The 18,017-nt window shown below is 35.5% G+C and overlaps 1 protein-coding gene across 2 annotated transcripts in view; it reads left to right on the plus strand.

Annotated features, from left to right (window-relative positions):
- The window catches only part of PLD5 (phospholipase D family member 5), a gene marked incomplete at both ends in the record, with an annotated part of 422,025 nt that overhangs the window by 391,365 nt on the left and 12,643 nt on the right, over nt 1–18,017 (plus strand). The window contains 2 exons of one of the 2 annotated variants that reach the window (XM_079696892.1): nt 452–724; nt 7,819–7,955. In XM_079696892.1, the coding sequence (XP_079553018.1) occupies nt 452–724; nt 7,819–7,955 (410 nt within the window). Of the gene's footprint in view, nt 1–401; nt 725–7,818; nt 7,956–18,017 lie in introns of both variants that reach the window. The other variant, XM_079696891.1, reaches the window with a different exon arrangement.

Here is an 18,017-nt window from a genome sequence, read left to right on the forward strand (position 1 = left end):
ATGCAGCCAAAAATAAATTTATTAAAAAAAAAAAAGTCACACAAAGTCACACAGCTAGAAATTTGTGGAGTTGGAACCTAATTCCAGGCAATCTGATTCCAGAATCCATGATCTAAACCATTCTGTTATGCTGCAAGTAAAAGTCAATCTTTATATTGCTGCATGATTTAAGGATTCATACCAAAAACTTAATGTTGAAGAAAACAATCTGAAGAGCTGATATAAAAGGTGTAGGTGAATATGGAAAAATTATCTGTAAGGGCTCAAATGCAAAACTCCAGCAAAAATTTTCCTTAAATATTTAAGCATTTTAATGACACATCATTTCTGTATAGCATAATGTGACTGTATCTACATACTTACAGATACAGTGTATATATATAGTTGTTACAGTATAACAGTTGCAAGAAAAAAATATCGCTATTACTATTATTGCAGTCTTTTCTCTGAGAACACTACATTTTTTTCTCTGAGAGTAACACCATCACGTGTACACGGCATTGATGCTTTCGTTTTAATTTCACAGATGAAAGAACTTGGTGTCATCTTTTACAACTGCAGCTGCCTGGTCCTAGATTTACAAAGGATATTTGCTTTATATAGTTCATTAAAATTCAAGAGCAGAGTACCTCAGACCTGGTCCAAGAGGCTCTATGGGGTCTATGACAATGAAAAGAAATTGCAGCTTCAGTTGAACGAAACCAAATCTCAAGCATTTGTGTCGGTGAGTTTTGCCCTCTTCTCCTCCTCCTCCTCCCCTCCTCCCTCCTTCCTCCAAAGGCCCTTTATTAAGCTACAATGTTCAAGTGTGATCTTGCGTTGGGCAAAAATGAATTTGACAGATCAGTTCGACACATCCCTTGAAGAGTTAAAATATATCCATTCTTATACTCAATCATATGCTGTCCCTAGTTATAATAACAATACATGTGAATAATCAATCCTAGTTTCAGATACTTTGCATTATCTGATTTGATCCCCCCAGTCACCCCTTAAGGTAGACCCAGGATTATGACTGTGTTACAAACGAAGATATTGAAGTTTATCTACTAGCACAAAGACCGTCAGATGGCAGGTGCCAAGAAAAACACAAGCTCCCAGGTCTTCTGATACCAGATGCTATTTTTGATGCCTTTCATCAATGATTTTCAGACTTGATCTTAGCAGTAGAACCCTCTGATGAAACAAATCTGAGGGAACCCCAGTGTGTAAAACAGACAAAAGCAGAACTATTGTATTTGATTGGGGCAGAAAGGCAAGAGGCCCATCCAAAAGGGCAGGGAACCATTTCCAGGCCTCTGATTACACTTGAAAGCCACCACCACCTGCCCACACACCACAGCTATCCCCACAGTGTTGCTGAGAGTGGGCAATGTAAATATCTGGACCTACAGTCCTGGTCCTCAAACTTTAAAGTATCTAAGAACTAGACGGGGAACCTGTTTAAAATGCAACTTACAGTCCCCCCATCCTCACCAGGGTCTGATCCACTGGACCTGGGTGAGACCTTAGAATTTTGATTTTAAGCAGGCTTCTGAATTGATCCTGATGCTCAGGTAAACTTCTCTAAACCATGCTCGCAATTTAATATGGCTGTTTCTCCACTGTCAAGCTGTGCTTCTATGCCAACAACTTTTATGTCACTGAAGAGCTTTTCATGGAAGAGTGAATAGTAGCCTTTTTGCCTATTAAAATGAAAGCACATTTTGAAAATTTAGAAATCTGGCAGGAGGGAGAAAATTGTAGTTGCTTGTCTTAAACAAATTCACATAAGTGTGAATATTATAAAATAGACTATGAAAGATTTTCGTCAAGTAGAACTAAAAAAAACCCTTTTTTTGGTATGTGTGGAGGTCAATAATGCAGTAGCATGTAGCATATCATATAGGGCATTTTACTAATAAAATGCATATATTCAATTTTATTTCCTTTCAAGACAACCCTATAAGACAAGAAAACCAGATATTATTCTCAATTTGTAGATTAGTTGCAATAAGAAATTTGCCAAGGAACCACTAATCCAGATGGTAACATGACACCCCAGGAGTCCAGTAGAACAGATTGAAGCAGTAAGAAACAGATGAATTATAAGCAAATTTCAGATAGTTGCTGGATTTTGAATTTACAGTTTGAATCTTAGAGATGAGTGAATGTCATTGTTGCATAAATTTAAATTCTGACCCTTAAAAAAGTGGGGGAGTCCTCCTTGGTTGATCCCAAAGTTAACATCTGTACTTCAGAGAGAGGACCCAAGCCTTTAATAAAATCTATGAAAATGCAAGGGTTTTGCTGTATTCCAGGGCAAATTTATAAACTGATTTTTATTAAATGGTTTGCCACAAAATAAGTTGAGCTTTTTTAACAGTCCTTCAGGTATAGTCTTTTAAACCATGCAACACCTTTGTTTTCTATTTTTATTTATTTTTTTATTTTAAATTATTTTATTTTCCATTTATTATTAATATCTCAAGCCTACCTTTGAATTTCAGTTCAACAGATATTAATTGAACACCATTTTTACAGAGGTATAAAATCTTACAGGTATAAGATAAATAAAAGTCAATATTCCCAATATTGGAATTTGTATCATCTACTTAGAGCTCCTTGATCTTGCCTCTGTTATAGCATTTATCACATTTTTGTAACTATTTATTTATTACCTCTCCCACTATTTTATCAGGCTCTGAAGGTTATATCCTGTACTCTCTTCATTATTGTTATTCCCAGTACCTCCCTCAAGCCTCCCTAAAGCAGCAATAAATGTTGGATTGGTTTTACTAGTAGTAATATCAATAAGAAGTTCCAGGATACATATAGTTCTCTGAGTATATGTGCCAAACAAATGCCAAGACAAATTTATTTAAGTTCAAAATATTTGTTTTAAAATATCTTAAAATAGTATATTATATTTTTATCAGCTGACGGTCCCAAGACTAAATTAACATACAAAATATATATATTTGAAGGCCTTAAGAATTATCATTACCAAAATTAGATTTTAGGTGATAATAACTTAGCATGGTTAATTATAAATTTTAAGTTATGATATAGATAAGAATTATTTCTTATTTTCTCATGGAACACAAAGAGGCACTTGGTTAGATTTAAGTATGTGATCTCTAATAACTTGGGGCCAGATCATTCTAATTTTCTTACATTCCCCATTGAAATCAGAAGATAGGAACAATAGGTTTTTGTCCTATTTTGTGGAGTTCTTTTTAGAGCTCTTGAGGTTATACATTTGATTTCCAAGATAAAGACTAGTTAGTTCAAGGTCTGTTTTTATTGATCTGGGTGCTAGACAGATTTCATTTCTTATTGTTTATTGTTTAGTTCATTCATCCATCAATCATGTAAACTGAGATTTATTTAGTGAGTGAGGACAGACATTGAATAGAACTTGGTGCTACTCTGTAAAATATAATTAAATACCCCTTTATAATCTCTGCTATATATTTTAATTACATTTTAATAGATTTATTGATATATAACTTACTACCATAAAATTCATCCTTGTAAAGTGTAAAACTCAGTGGGTTTTAGTATAGTCACAGAGTTTTACAATCATCTCCACCTTCTAATTTTAGAATATTTTCATCACCACAAAGGAAAAAGCCATACCCATTAGTAGTCACTCTCCATTTTCCCCTTCTCTCAGCCCTTAGAAGCCACTAATCTACTTTTTGTCTCTAAGGATTTGCCTTTTTCTAGACACTTCATATACATGAAGAAATACAATATGCAGTCTTTTGTAACTGGCTTCTTTCACTTAGTATAATGTTTTTGAAGTCCATGACTCAGTACTTTTTCCTTTTCATGGCCTAATAATATTCCACTGTATGGATATATCACATTTTGTTTATCTGTCCATCAGTTGATGGACATTTGAGTGTTTTTACCTTTTGGCTATTGTGAATAGTGATCCTATGAACCTTCATGTACAAATTTTTATTTGAATACCCATTTTCAGTTCTTTTGGGTTTATGCTTAGGAGTGAAATTGCTGGGTACTGTGGTAACTCTATGTTAAACATTCTGAGGCATTGACAAACTTTTCCAAATTGCCTGCACCATTTTACAATTCCACCAGCAATAAATGAGGGTTTCAGTTACTCCACATCTTTGCCAACACCTGCTATTTTCTGTTTTATTTTAGCCTTCCTGGCAGGTGTAAAATTTGTCTTATGATTTTGACTTGCATATTTTAATGCACTTACTGGCCATTTGTATATCTTAATACACTTACTGTCCATTTGTATATCTTTTTAGAGAACTGTCTATCAAATCCTCTGCCCATTTTTCAAGTAGATTACTTTTTTTTTTATTGAGTTGTAAGAGTTCTTTATACATTCTAGATACAAGAATGTACTTGATTTGCAAATATTTTCTCCCATTCTGTGGGTTGTCTTTTCATGTTTAATTACATTTTAACATATATAGTCTGGGAATGGAGTATGGATTTTTTTTAAAAACCAGGAAACTGTTATGAAATAAATCAAACCCCTACTAAAGCAAGTATTTAATGAATATGCAAAACAAGGTACATGCAAATATAAGACATTTATAGATGTAAGAAAGAAACATAGATTACTTATTATCAAGTTGCCTCAAGAGCACTTGATTGGTAAAAGATCATCACAGAGCTGAAATAAAGAAAAGGATCTGTATTTTCCTTCTCCTTATATTTTGCTATGGAATAAAGGAGTACACAGTGCAAGGCTCGGAAAATTAATTCAGGAATGATAAAAAGGGAACTTAACAGCCTTCTCTGTAATTAAACAATCAGAACTAGTTAATTTCCTCTGCCAAATCAGAGGACACAGTCAAGTACTACCATGACCCCAGGGGCAGAGGTACTCATACAAATAGTCATGCATTTCCTTAATAAACACATGAAGCATCTGTCATGCTCTAGGCATTGGGTTGGCAATGGGAACATAGGAAACAAAAAGGTATGTACAAATAAAGGTCTATTCACACATGGATGGAAATACCTAGAGTGAAGCAACTCCAACTAGGAGTAGAGGTTGGGGGCCATACAAGCCTCCAACACTTACTAATTTAAGAAGCACTTTCACATTCATTCCACAAATATTTATTGAGCATATAATATGTGCTAAGTATGGCATGGCACAAGGTGCCAGAGACATACAACCAAGCAGCTCACAAGCTGGTGGAGAATCACACAGACAAATGAATGCAGTACAATGTAACATGTGCTGGAATGATGCTGCACAAAGCAGGAATCTTATGTTGATCACTGATGTATGCCAAGTGTCTAGACTAGAGCTAGGTGCATGGCAGGTACTTAGTAATATTTGATGAATGAATGAAAGCAAGTGCAGAAGAGGAGCAGACCCAGCCCCGAGTAGGCCATTCTCTTATTTAAGCCACAAGGCAAACCAGTGTGAAAGATTTGTTACTGTTCTTATCTCATTGGAAACAGAGGCTTAGGAAGTGTAAGGGACATGCCCAGCATGCTACAGGTTATAAATGCTGGAACCTGGCACATCACCAGCATATAAATGCTCTATCACCAAAGGCACAGTATCCAAACTTATTAGAAAATAGCAAATGTAAAGAGACCAGCAGCTCTGTGTCTAAATTTGTTCCTCCCTGAAACCAAAATCCAGTTTTGGGAACATGCAAGGAAGTTCAGGAAATTCCTAACTGAAGCAAAAACATGGCCATTTGCACCCATTTCAGAGTTGACCTAGGCTCCTGTCTAGAGCTAAGATCCTTAGCTTCTCCATGTTAAACCTAAAGAATGTTTAAAGCAGACCCAATAGACTGAGGAAATTAATGAATTTGAATATTTAATTTATTAATGGAGATAGAAAAATGAGTAAAATGCAATTCCTAAAATCAAGGTATATCAGCCCAAGCAAGGACATGAGACAAGTGTGAGTAATTATAAGTTTGAATACACTAAACAATATAAAAAATAAATCATATTATGGGAGGACAGAAAAGGAGAAGTAGCCTCTAGGTGACAATATAAAAAAGTTTCATGAGGAGATAGTATATGAGCTAGAACTTAGAGAATGTATAGGACTCTGATAGGCAAAGATAGGAAAACACATCAGCCGGAGGGGCTGGCAGAAAATACACAGAGGCAGACAAGATGAGAGCATAGCCATGGGCTGACGATTATTTTAATTTGGGGCACAGAAGGCATGGTAGCCAGTAAATGAAGGAGGCAGAGAAATGGGAGGGCCAGGACTCAGAGGATACATGGATCCATCCCTCCCAATGAGATCAGACTGGATTCCAAGAAACCAGGAGTCCTGAGAGGGACACATGTTTGTTTGTTTGTCTTTTAAGCATCGAGGAGACAAGGATATGATTTCAGAAGACATATAAAAGCCCCAGCAAACAGCACCAGTGCCTGAATGAGGGAAACAGCAATCTGGAGTAAGAGGGAGGGACAACATGAGAGACACTGCAGAAGCCCAAGCCATCTATCTTGGTGACAGATGGGGTATCTGCTTATGTGTGTGCTGGGGAAGAAGTGTAGGATGAGCATTGGTTTTTCTTTGTTTGTTTATTTTTATTGTTTTGTTTTGGGCTTTTTTGTTGTGGTTTATTTCTCTCTTTTAGCATTAGTTTTTATTTTTAATACTTAGAAGCTCGTCCTTATTCCAGAAGGAAAGTAATTTAAATCAAAAACTCATTCTGATACTCACCTGCCAAGACAATATTCTGAGTAGGGACGCCTGGTGGGTGTGGCCCTTCAACAGTCTCCTTTCTCATCCCCACACTCCTTCTCAGTTGGGCATCCAGTCTGAGAGCTTCATCTTCCCTCTCTCTAAGCTGGGATAGGGATTCCCACCAGCACTGTGTGGGGAGTTGTCCCCAAACATTTGTCAGGGACCCTGACCACCATTACTGGAAGAAAATTTGATGAAGGACCCAGTACTGCCATTCCAGGCAGTTCCAGAAACCGTTTATTTGGGCTTTGGTACTAAGCACCTGTTGTATTTTTTGTGTTCCTTCACTTGGTTTCTTGCTTGTCAGAGTAGTGCAGGAACTACAGAAATGCTCCTTTCAGTCTTGTCCAGTGGAAAATCAATGAGAAAGCCTAAGTACATCTTTCCCTTTCTATAGCAATTTTATCTAAAAACATCATACTTCTGTAAGTTGGAAACAACTTCGAGCAACATAAGAAAAATACCTCAAGTATAATTTGCCTTTTTTTCATTTTTCTTAAGTCCCTGTCTCTCCTTATGAACTTGGCATCTTAATAAGTCATTTGGTTTTTCCTCTAGAATTACTGATGACCCTTTATCAACAATCAAAACTCCTCTTCCTCACTCGATGAAAGATTTGGGGAAAAAAAACCCGCAAGATTTTTAGACCATGTGTCTTGAACATCTTCATGGCCACATTACCTTTCAAGTGAAATAACTTCTAGTATAAATGGATTGCTATATGCATATATATACTATATATGGTAATGTCTGAGAAAATTAACTATGTATGACAGAGATGTATACCAGAGTCACATTAAGTTTAGAGTTAGAGCACTCTTATAAAAATAAGAGGTGTGTGTATTGAAAACAAGAATTCCCTCCCAAAACTGACTTAAAGGACAGATTTGAGACCCATCTCCCACACACCTTGATTTCTACTTACCTCAACTTTGATAAAACTGAAAATGTATTTGTCTTAATCTCATAAAGACCTGGAAAGTAGGTTTGCAAAAATTGGTTAAAAGCCAAGATTCATTTTTTAAAAAATTTTAAATAACAACAAAAAAGAGAAATCCCCAGATTGCAAAAATTAATACTCTAAAAGTTTGGTTTTTGTGTCTTCACAGAATTCTCCCAAACTGTTTTGCCCTAAAAACAGAAGCTTTGACATAGACGCCATCTACAGTGTAATAGATGATGCCAAGCAATACGTGTACATCGCAGTCATGGACTACCTGCCTATCTCCAGCACAAGCACCAAAAGGTCAGTGAGTGTGCAATCTCAGCTTAGATCCTGGGCTCCAGGGCCAGACACTAAACTGGAGACCACAGGAGAAAACACCCTGGACACTGACATGCTATCAGGTCACATTAAGTTGCACCCCATTCACATCTTCTCAGTGTACATTTGCAGCTCACCCATGGTGCATCTCCTCTCTCAGTCCACTTTAAGGACTCAGGATCTCATCCCACAAACCACCTCAGTAGTTTACATTATAAGCATGAGAGAAACTTTAGAATAAAGATTGAGTTGTTCTCAACTTGAAAATTATTTGGAAAAATAAATAAATAAAAAATTTTAAATTATTTGAAAAAATTTTTTTGAAAATTATCAGTTGAGAGGTACCTGAAGGACATACTCAAAGTGAGTAGGTCTGGCAAGATTTTCCTTAAAGGAGGTATCACTTTGTTGTATTCATGTAGGTCTTCATTAAATGCTAAATTTTCATACTATCTTTTCCACTTAAGGAAAAAGAAACTTAAAATATGTATGTTCTCAGTCAACCCATCCATATGTAAGAGGAAGAGAGCATCTTAAAATGGAGATTTATTTTTTAATATTCATCACTGTTTAAGTGTGGAAATACTTGGAATCAACTTAGGAGCAGAATTTATGTCTCTAAGTCATAGATGCATGGCTAGGCCCCAAGTATTTCCCACTTTTGCTTTCTTGCAGGGAATGCAGAGATTTGGGTGCTTGTAAATGTTTTGAATAATCCATTTAATCCAGGAAACGTTTCCAAAGTGCAAATTTCTAGGGATACAACCTGAGACCTTTTTAATTTGGAAAATTACAGTTTCAAAATAACCATTTACTGAGGTTAAATAATGTGATGTGTCCTATATTGCTTAAATATTTTTCATATTGCCAACCTCACATATGCATAATATACAACTTCTCTATGCAAATGACTTTAGGATTGCAAAAGATGTGTTTCTCCCAGAAAGTGATGACTCCTAATGATTGTCAAAAATAATTTTAGGCTGCAAGATGCACATTATTAGGACACTTTTACTTTAAAATATTGTGCACCCTTTGAACATTCATGAATTTTTTCCAAATGTTTTCATTTTTTCAATCCCTCTTTTTTATGTTTTTTCCATTTATTGTTTATTTGGTTTTAGATTTTGCCTTAGACTTCAGCTTCACTTTGGGAAGAGTTTGAAATATAATAGATAGGTTTTACCTGATTTTCCTGTTATTCAGGAGAATAAGTTCAAGTTTATGGACTTATTAGGATGGGATGATAATTTCAGAGGATTGGCAAAATCTTCATTCCATGAAGTCCCTTCAAACAAACAAAATTAGGATCCTTCATAGCCAAGGGGGAAGGAATTAGTATGGATAATCTAAAATATCTTGGAAATACAAAAATTAGAGAAAACCAAAAGAACTAGAAACTGACCTGAAATCTTGCATTTTGACTATTAAAATACCATTATTGTTATTATTCAAAGAGCAGTTCTTTTATTATACTGATGATATTTCAAACCTGTTAATATCTCTAGCATTTTAAATGAAAAGCCATCAGAGGCATAAGAAGTAGTTCAAACATCAAGGTTAAAATTAAATTCTTTTCAATCATATGAATGAAAAAAATTTCTAAAGAGTGGACTTGTTTTTACATCATCCTGGAGAAATTTTTCAGGCATGAATTCAACTTGAATAAACAATTAGATATTTTCAAATATCAGTGTGTTAATAACCTACAAACTTAAGTTTTAGTCTGCACAGTAAACATAAAATGAAAGAGAAAAATTCTACATGCTTTCAAATTAGAAATCGTTGATATTGGTAGGCAGAGATATTGAATATATTCTCCAAACTGGGAAGGAAATTTGACACCAAAAAACAAGCAATTATGAAGTTTATTGTGGGTAAATTACATATAGGCAGCATTGGGCAGATGGAGATCCAGAGGCATTCTCAGCTCCACTCCATACTGCCAAAAGGTGCACAGGGGGACTTAAAGGGGCCAAAGGTAAAAATAGAACTGACTACTAAGGGAGAAGCATGTCTGCACTGAGAGGAACCAGAGATTATTCCTCCTCTGAGGGGGTTTCATGACCATTAAACATCTGCATCAGCAAAAATCGTTCAGTTCATATCAGATGAAGGCAAAGATAAAAGATGAACATGTTCCAGATTAAGGAACAAGATTAAAAACCAAAAGAAGAACTAAGTGAAGTGGAGATAGGCAGTCTTATCTGAGAAAGAGTTCAAAGTAATGATCATAAAGATGATCAAAGAACTCAGGAGAAAAATGGATGAAAAGACTGAGAATTTAGAAGTTTTTAACAAAGAGAAAAAATAAAGAACAACCAAGCAGAGATGAAGACTACAATAACAAAAATGAAAAATACACTAGAAGGAATCAACAGTAGACTAAATGATACAGAGGAAAATGGATCAGCGAGCTGGAAGACAGAGTAGTAGAAATCACTGACACTGAACAGAAAAAAGAAGAAAAATAAATGAGGACAGTTTAAGAGACCTCTGGGATAACAACAAGAATACTAACATTTTCATTATAGGGGTCCCAGAATGAGAAGAGAGAGAAAGGGACAAAGAACATATTTGAAGACATAATAACTGAAAACTTCCCTAACCTGGGAAAGGAAACAGACATAGAAGTCCAGGAATCACAGAGAGTCCCAAACAGGATCAACTCAAAGAGGAACACAACAAGACACATGGTTATTAAAATGGCAAAAATTAAAGATAAGAGAGAATATTAAAAGCAGCAAGGGAAAAGCAGCACATTACATGCAAGGGAAGTCCCATAAGGCTAACAGCTGACTTCTCAGCAAAAACTCTGCAGGTCAGAAAGGAATGATATGATATAAAATGATGAAAGGGGAAAACCTACAACCAAGAATACTCTACCTGGCAAGGCTCTCATTCATATTTGATGGAGAGATCAAAAGTTTTACAGACAAGCAAAAGCTAAAAGAGCAGCAGATTTAAAAGTAATGTTAAAGGGACTTCTCTAAGAGGAAAAAAAAGCCAACAACTAGAAACATGAAAATTATTATATTTGCAAATGATATGGCCAATAAGGGGTTAATATCCAAAATATATAAACAGTTCACACAACTCAACATCAAAAAAACCCCAAACATCCTGATTTAAAAATGTTCAGAAGACCTGAATAGATGTTTTTCCAAAGAAGACATACAGATGGCCAACAGGCCAGGAAAAGATGTTCAACATGGCAAATTATCAGAGAAATGCAAATCAAAACCATAATGAGATATCACCTCACACCTGTCAGAATGGCTGTCATCAAAAAGGCCACAAATAACAAATGTTGGTGAGGATATGGAAAAAAAATGGAACCCTTGTACACTGTCAGTTGGGATGTAAATCGGTTCAGCCACTGTGGAAAACAGTGTGGAGTTTCCTCAAAAATCTAGAAATAGAACTACTGTATGATCCAGCAATTCTACTACTAGGTATATATCTGAAGAAAATGAAAACACTAATTCAAAAAGAGGAATGCACCTCAATATTCATAACGACACTATTTACAATAGCCAAGATGTGGAAGCAGCCTAAGTGGCCATCAACAGATGAATGGATAAAGAAGATGTGATATATATATGTAATGGAATACTACTCAGTCATAAAAGTGAATGAAATTTTGCTATCTGCAACAACATGGATGGACCTGAAGGGTATTATGCTTAGTGAAATAAGTCAGACAAAGAAAGACAAATACTGTATGATATCACTTAATAGGTGGGTATAACAAAACAGAAACAGACTCACAGATATAGAGAACAAACTAGTGGTTACCAGTGGGGAGTGGAAAATGGAGGAGGGGCAAGATAGGGATAGGGGATTAAGAGGTGCAAACTGCTCTGTATAAAATAAGCTATAAGGATATATTGTACACCACATGGAATATTTTATAATAACTATAAATGTAGTATAATCTATAAAAATATTGAATCACTGAAACTTCAATAATATTATAAACCAACTATACCTCAATTAAAAAAAGGAAAGACAAGACAACATATCAAATACTGTGGGATACAACAAAAGCAGTCTGAGAGGAACATGCATGCTTAATATAACATATATATTCCAAAATTAGAAGGATCTCAAATAACAAGCTAACTTTACACCTCAAGGAACTAGAAAAAGAAGAACAAATTAAGCCTCAGGTTATCAGAAGGAAGGAAATTATAAAGATCAGAACAGAAATAAATGAAATAGAGACTAGAAAAATAATAAAAGGGATCAATGTAACTTAGATATGGCTATTCAAAAAGATTTAAAAAAATGACCAACCTTTAGCTAGACTAAGAAAAAAAGAGAAGACTCAAATAAGTAAAATTTGAAATGAAAGATAAGACGTAACAACTGAAATTACAGAAATACATAGAATCTATGAGGCTACTATGAACAATTATATGCCAACAAAATACATAACTTAGAAGAAATGGATACATTTCTAGAAACACATAACTTATCAACTCTGAATCAGGAAAAAATAGAAAATCTGAACAGACCAATATTGAGTATAGAGATTGAATCAGTAATCAAAAACTCCAGAACCAGACACCTCACTGGAGAATTCTTCCAAATGTTCAGAAAACAACACCAATTCTCCTCAAACTCTTCCAAAATATCCAAGAGGAGAGAACAGTTCCAAACTCATTCTACAAGCCCATCATTACTTTGAATCCAAAGCCAGATAAGGATGCCACAAAAAAAGAAAACTATAAGTTAATATCCCTGATGAATATAGATGCAAAAAATTTCAACAAAAGATTAGCAAACCAAATTCAAGAACACATTAAAAAGATAATACACCATTACCAAGTGGGGTTTATTCCTGGAATGCAAGGATAGTTCAAAATACACAAACCAATAAATGTTATTACACTCATCATATCAATAAAATAAAAGATAAAAATCACATGATCATCTCAATAAATGCAGAAAAAGCATCTGACAAATTACAACATGCTTTCATGATAAAAACTCTTAACAGACTGGATGTGGAAGGAACATACCTCAACAAAATAAAGGTCATATACAGTAGACCCACAGCTAACATTATATTTAATGGAGAGAAATTGAAAATGTAAGATCTGGAACAAAGAATGCTGCCTACTCTTACCATTCCTATCCAATATAGTAATGGAAGTCCTAGCTAGAGCAAATTAGGCAAGACAAAGAAATGAATGGCATTCAGATCAGAAAGGAAGATTTAAAGTTTCCATTATTTGTTGATAATATGTTCTTAAATAGAGAAAATCCCAGAGAATCAGTCAAAAAATATTTGAATTAATAATTTCAGTAAAGTGGCAGGATACGAAATTATCATACAGAAATCAGTTGCATTTCTTTACACTAATGATGAAGTGTCTTAAAAAGAAATAAAGAAACTCATCCCATTCACAATATCATCAAAAAAAACCCCACAAACTAGGAATAAATTTAACCAAGTAGGTGAAAGATATGTAGAATGAAAACTACAAAGCTTTGCTGAAAGATATCAAAGAAGACACAAACAAACGAAAAGACATCCACATTCATAGATTGAAAGAATTAATATCATTAAAATGACCATACTGGGCTTCCCTGGTGGCTCAGTGGTTGAGAATCTGCCTGCCAATGCAGGGGAAACGGGTTCGAGCCCTGGTCTGGGAAGATCCCACATGCCGCAGAGCAACTCGGCCCGTGAGCCACAATTACTGAGCCTGCATGTCTGGAGCCTGTGCTCTGCAACAAGAGAGGCCACGATAGTGAGAGGCCCATGCACTGCGATGAAGAGTGGCCCCTGCTTGCCACAACTAGAGAAAACCCTCACACAGAAATGAAGACCCAACATAACCATAAATAAACAAATAAATTAGTTTTAAAAAAATGGCCATACTATCCAAAGCAATATACAGATTCAGTGCAATCCCCATCAAAATAACAAGTGCATTCTTCACTGTAATAGAAGAAACTATCTGAAAATTTGTGTAGAACCAAAAAAGACCCTGAATAGTCAAAGCAATCCTGAGAAAAAAAGAACAAAGCTGGAAATATCACACTTCCAGATTTCAAACTATACCACAAAGCCATAGTAATAAAAACAGTATGGTACTGGCACAAAAATGGACATGTCAACAAATGGAACAGAATAGAGAGCCAGAATTAAACCCCAGCATATACAGTCAACTAATATTCAAAAAGGAAGCCAAGAATACCCAACAGGGAAAGGATAGTTTCTTCAACAAATAGTGCTGGGAAAACTGGAGAAACACATGCCAAAAGATGATATTGAGCCCTGTCTCACACCATCTACAAAAATTAACTTGAAATGGATCAAAGACTTAAACATAAGACGTGATACTGTAAAACTCCTAGAAGAAAACGTAGGGAGGAAGCTCATTGATATTGGTCCTGGCAATAAATTTTCAGCTTTATGCCAAAAGTACAAACAGTAAAAAAAGAAATCAACAAAAAGGACTACATCAAACTCAAAAGCTTTTTCCCAGCAAAAGAAACAATTAACAAAACGAAAGGACAACCCACAGAATGGGAGAAATTTTTTTAAACCTCATATCAGATAAGGGGTTAATATCCAAAATACATAAAGAACTCAGTCAACTCAATAACAACAATAACAAAAAAATTTTGATTTTTAAAACTGGGCAAAAGAACTAAATAGACGTTTCTCCAAAGAGTATATCAAAATGGCCAACAGATACATGAAAAAATGCTTATCATCATCACCACTAATTATCAGGGAAATGCAAATCAAAATCACAATGAGATATCACCTCCCACTGTTATAATGACTCTACTTGAGGAAGGCAAGAGATAACAGTTGCTAGGAAGGATGTGGTGAAAAGGAAACCTTTATACACTATTTTTGGGAATGTAAATTGCTTCAACCTGTATGGAAAACAATATGGAAGTTCCTCAAAAAATTTAAAAATAGATCTAGCATATGATCCAACAATTCCACTTCTGGATATATACTCAAAGGAAATGAAAATGGGATCTTGATGAGACGTATACACTCCCATGCTTATCACAGCATTATTCACAGTAGCCAAGATATGGAAACAACCCAAATGTTTATCAATGAATGGGTTAAAAAGATGTAGTGCATTTACACAATGGAATATTATCCAGTCATGAGAAAGGAGAATATACTGCCATTTGCAATAACATGGATGGACTTTGAGGACATTATGATAAGCAAAATAAGTCAGAGAGAGAAAGACAAGTACTAAATGATATCACTTACAAGTGGAGTCTAAAAAAGTTAAACCTATAAAATAATGGTAAAATGGTAAAATGATGGTGCCCTGGGAACAGTGGGATGGGTGGAAGGGTGGATGAGAGTGATGGTGTTTAAGGGTACAAACTTGTAATGAGTAGTAAATGAACCATAGAGACCTAATGCACAGTATAATGAATACAGACAATAATATTGTACTATAATGATGTAATGTGATAAATATCACTACATTGGCAATCATATCATAATATATAAATTTATCAATATAACATGCTGTATACTTCAAACTTACACAGCATTATACATCAAATTGATTTGATTTTTTAAATGTAGTCTGTGGGGTATTAACATATTTCATTTATGTATTCATTCAACAAATATTTATTGGACACTGTGCAAGAGTGATTAAAGTGTGCACAGTGTGTAGTCCCAGGAACTTTATCCATTAGGGGCAGATGGACACAGAATAGATTTTCATAGCATAGTGGGGTGGATAGAACAATAGATATGTGTACAGAATATTATAGATACTTGATGAAAGGGCTTCTATGGCAGTTTCAGGGTTTGAAGAAGCTTATTAGAGGAAATGCTACCCAAATTACATTTAAACATACGCATGAGTTAGAAAAAAGTGTGAGAAAGGGAGTTATCCAGGTAGAAAGGAGAGCTTGAGCAAAGTTTCAAATGGAAAAAAATAGCCTGGTCCATGCCAGGATCTATAACAAGTTCAGTGCAGGAACATAGAGCCCAAGATAAGGTGGTGAGAGACCAAATTGGAGACAGGACAAGGACGAGGAGAAAGAGGGCCTGACTACTGGGGAGTCTTGTGACCTTGAGGAGCCTCCACTGTGTTTTAATCAAAGGACGATTTGCTACAGTCCAAGAGATAAGGGACAGACCAGCAAACCATAGAGCCATAGAAGCCAATGGAATCTAGAGGAAAACATAGGAAGAACACTTTTTGACATAAATCACAGCAAGATCTTTTTTGACCCACCTCCCAGAGTAGTGGAAAGAAAAATAACAATAAACAAATGGGACCTAATGAAAATTAAATGCTTTTGCACAGCAAAGGAAACTATAAACAAGATGAAAAGACAACCTTTAAAATGGGAGAAAATATTTGCAAACAAGTCAATGGACAAAGGATTAATCTCCGAAATATACAAACAGCTCATGCAGCTCAATATTTAAAAAACATACAACCCAATCCAAAAATGGGCAGAAGACCTAAATAGACATTTCTCCAAAGATGACATACAGATGGCCAAGAAGCACATGAAAAGCTGCTCAACATCACTAATTATTAGAGAAATGCAAATCAAAACTACAATGAGGTATCACCTCCCACCAGTTAGAATGGGCATCATCCGAAAATCCTCAAACAACAAATGCTGGCGAGAGTTTGGAGAAAAGGGAACCCTCTTGCACTGTTGGTGGGAATGTAAATTGATACAGCCACTATGAAGAACAGTATGGAGGTTCCTTAAAAAACTAAAAATAGAATTACCATATGACTCAGCAATCTCACTACTGGGCATATACCCAGAGAAAACCATAATTCAAAAAGACACATGCACCCCAATGTTCACTGCAGCACTATTTACAATAGCCAGGTCATGGAAGCAACATAAATGCCCATCAACAAACGAATGGATCAAGAAGATGTGGTACATATATACAATGGATTATTAAAAGGAATGAAACTGGGTCATTTGTAGAGACATGGATGGACCTAGAGACTGTCATACAGAGTGAAGTCAGTCAGAAAGAGAAAAACAAATGTCATATATTAATGCATATATGTGGAATCTAGAAAAATGGTACAGATAAACTGGTTTGCAGGGCAAAAATAGAGACACAGATGTAGAGAACAAACGTATGGTCACTAAGGGGGGAAAACCGTGGTGGGGTGGGGATGGTGGTGTGCTGAATTGGGCGATTGGGATTGACATGTATACACTAATAGGTATAAAATAGATAACTAATAAGAACCTACTGTATAAAAAAAATAAAATAAAATAAAAAAATAAAAATGATTGCTAGCAAAAGAAAAAGAAGCCAATGGAATCAATTTTAAAAAGAAAGTGTAAAAAATTAATAAACATAAATCTCAATTAAATAGAGTTGAGAGACCAGAAGGAGAAGTTCTCACACCCTGCTAGGATAGCAGAGCCTAACAGGAAAAAGACAGATTCTTCTTCTTTCCTGGCAAGGACTCAGCCAATGAAAGGCCATGACACTTTGTTTACCATAGCCCTCCCAACTTCCTTTTCCCCTCTGTAAAAGTGTTCTCCCTCCCTTGTCATGCATGTGTCTTGCCCATAATTGCAGATCCAGAATTGCAATTCTATGCTGATTCCAAATAAACCCATCTTTGCTGGAAAAGTATCTGGCAATCTGTTTGTTTCAGGTCAACAAAAGGAAACACCAACATAGCCACATGTAGCCTGGTTTAACAGTAAAGTAAGAATTGAATGATGTCGATTAGATTTGGCAGTTAAGATAATCACTGCTGACTCTGAGAAAATTTGCAGAAGATTCATGGGCTGGAGGCTGGGGTCAGTAGGCTGATAAGTGAATGGGAGGTGATGAAGCAGAGTCAGAGGTTCTAGATTCTACTATCAAGAAGTTTTGTTCAAAGAGGAAAGAGATTGTACACTAGCCACAGAGCAATGCAGAGTCAAAGGAGAGGTCTCTGAATGGGAGAGATTTATGTTTTTTTCTTAAATGAAGAAGCCAGAGAGGGAGAAGTTGAAGGTATTTTTGGGAAGGAATGACTAATCAAA

The sequence above is a fragment of the Hyperoodon ampullatus genome (genome assembly GCF_949752795.1).
Source record: "Hyperoodon ampullatus genome assembly, chromosome: 2".
Taxonomy (NCBI): domain Eukaryota; kingdom Metazoa; phylum Chordata; class Mammalia; order Artiodactyla; family Ziphiidae; genus Hyperoodon; species Hyperoodon ampullatus.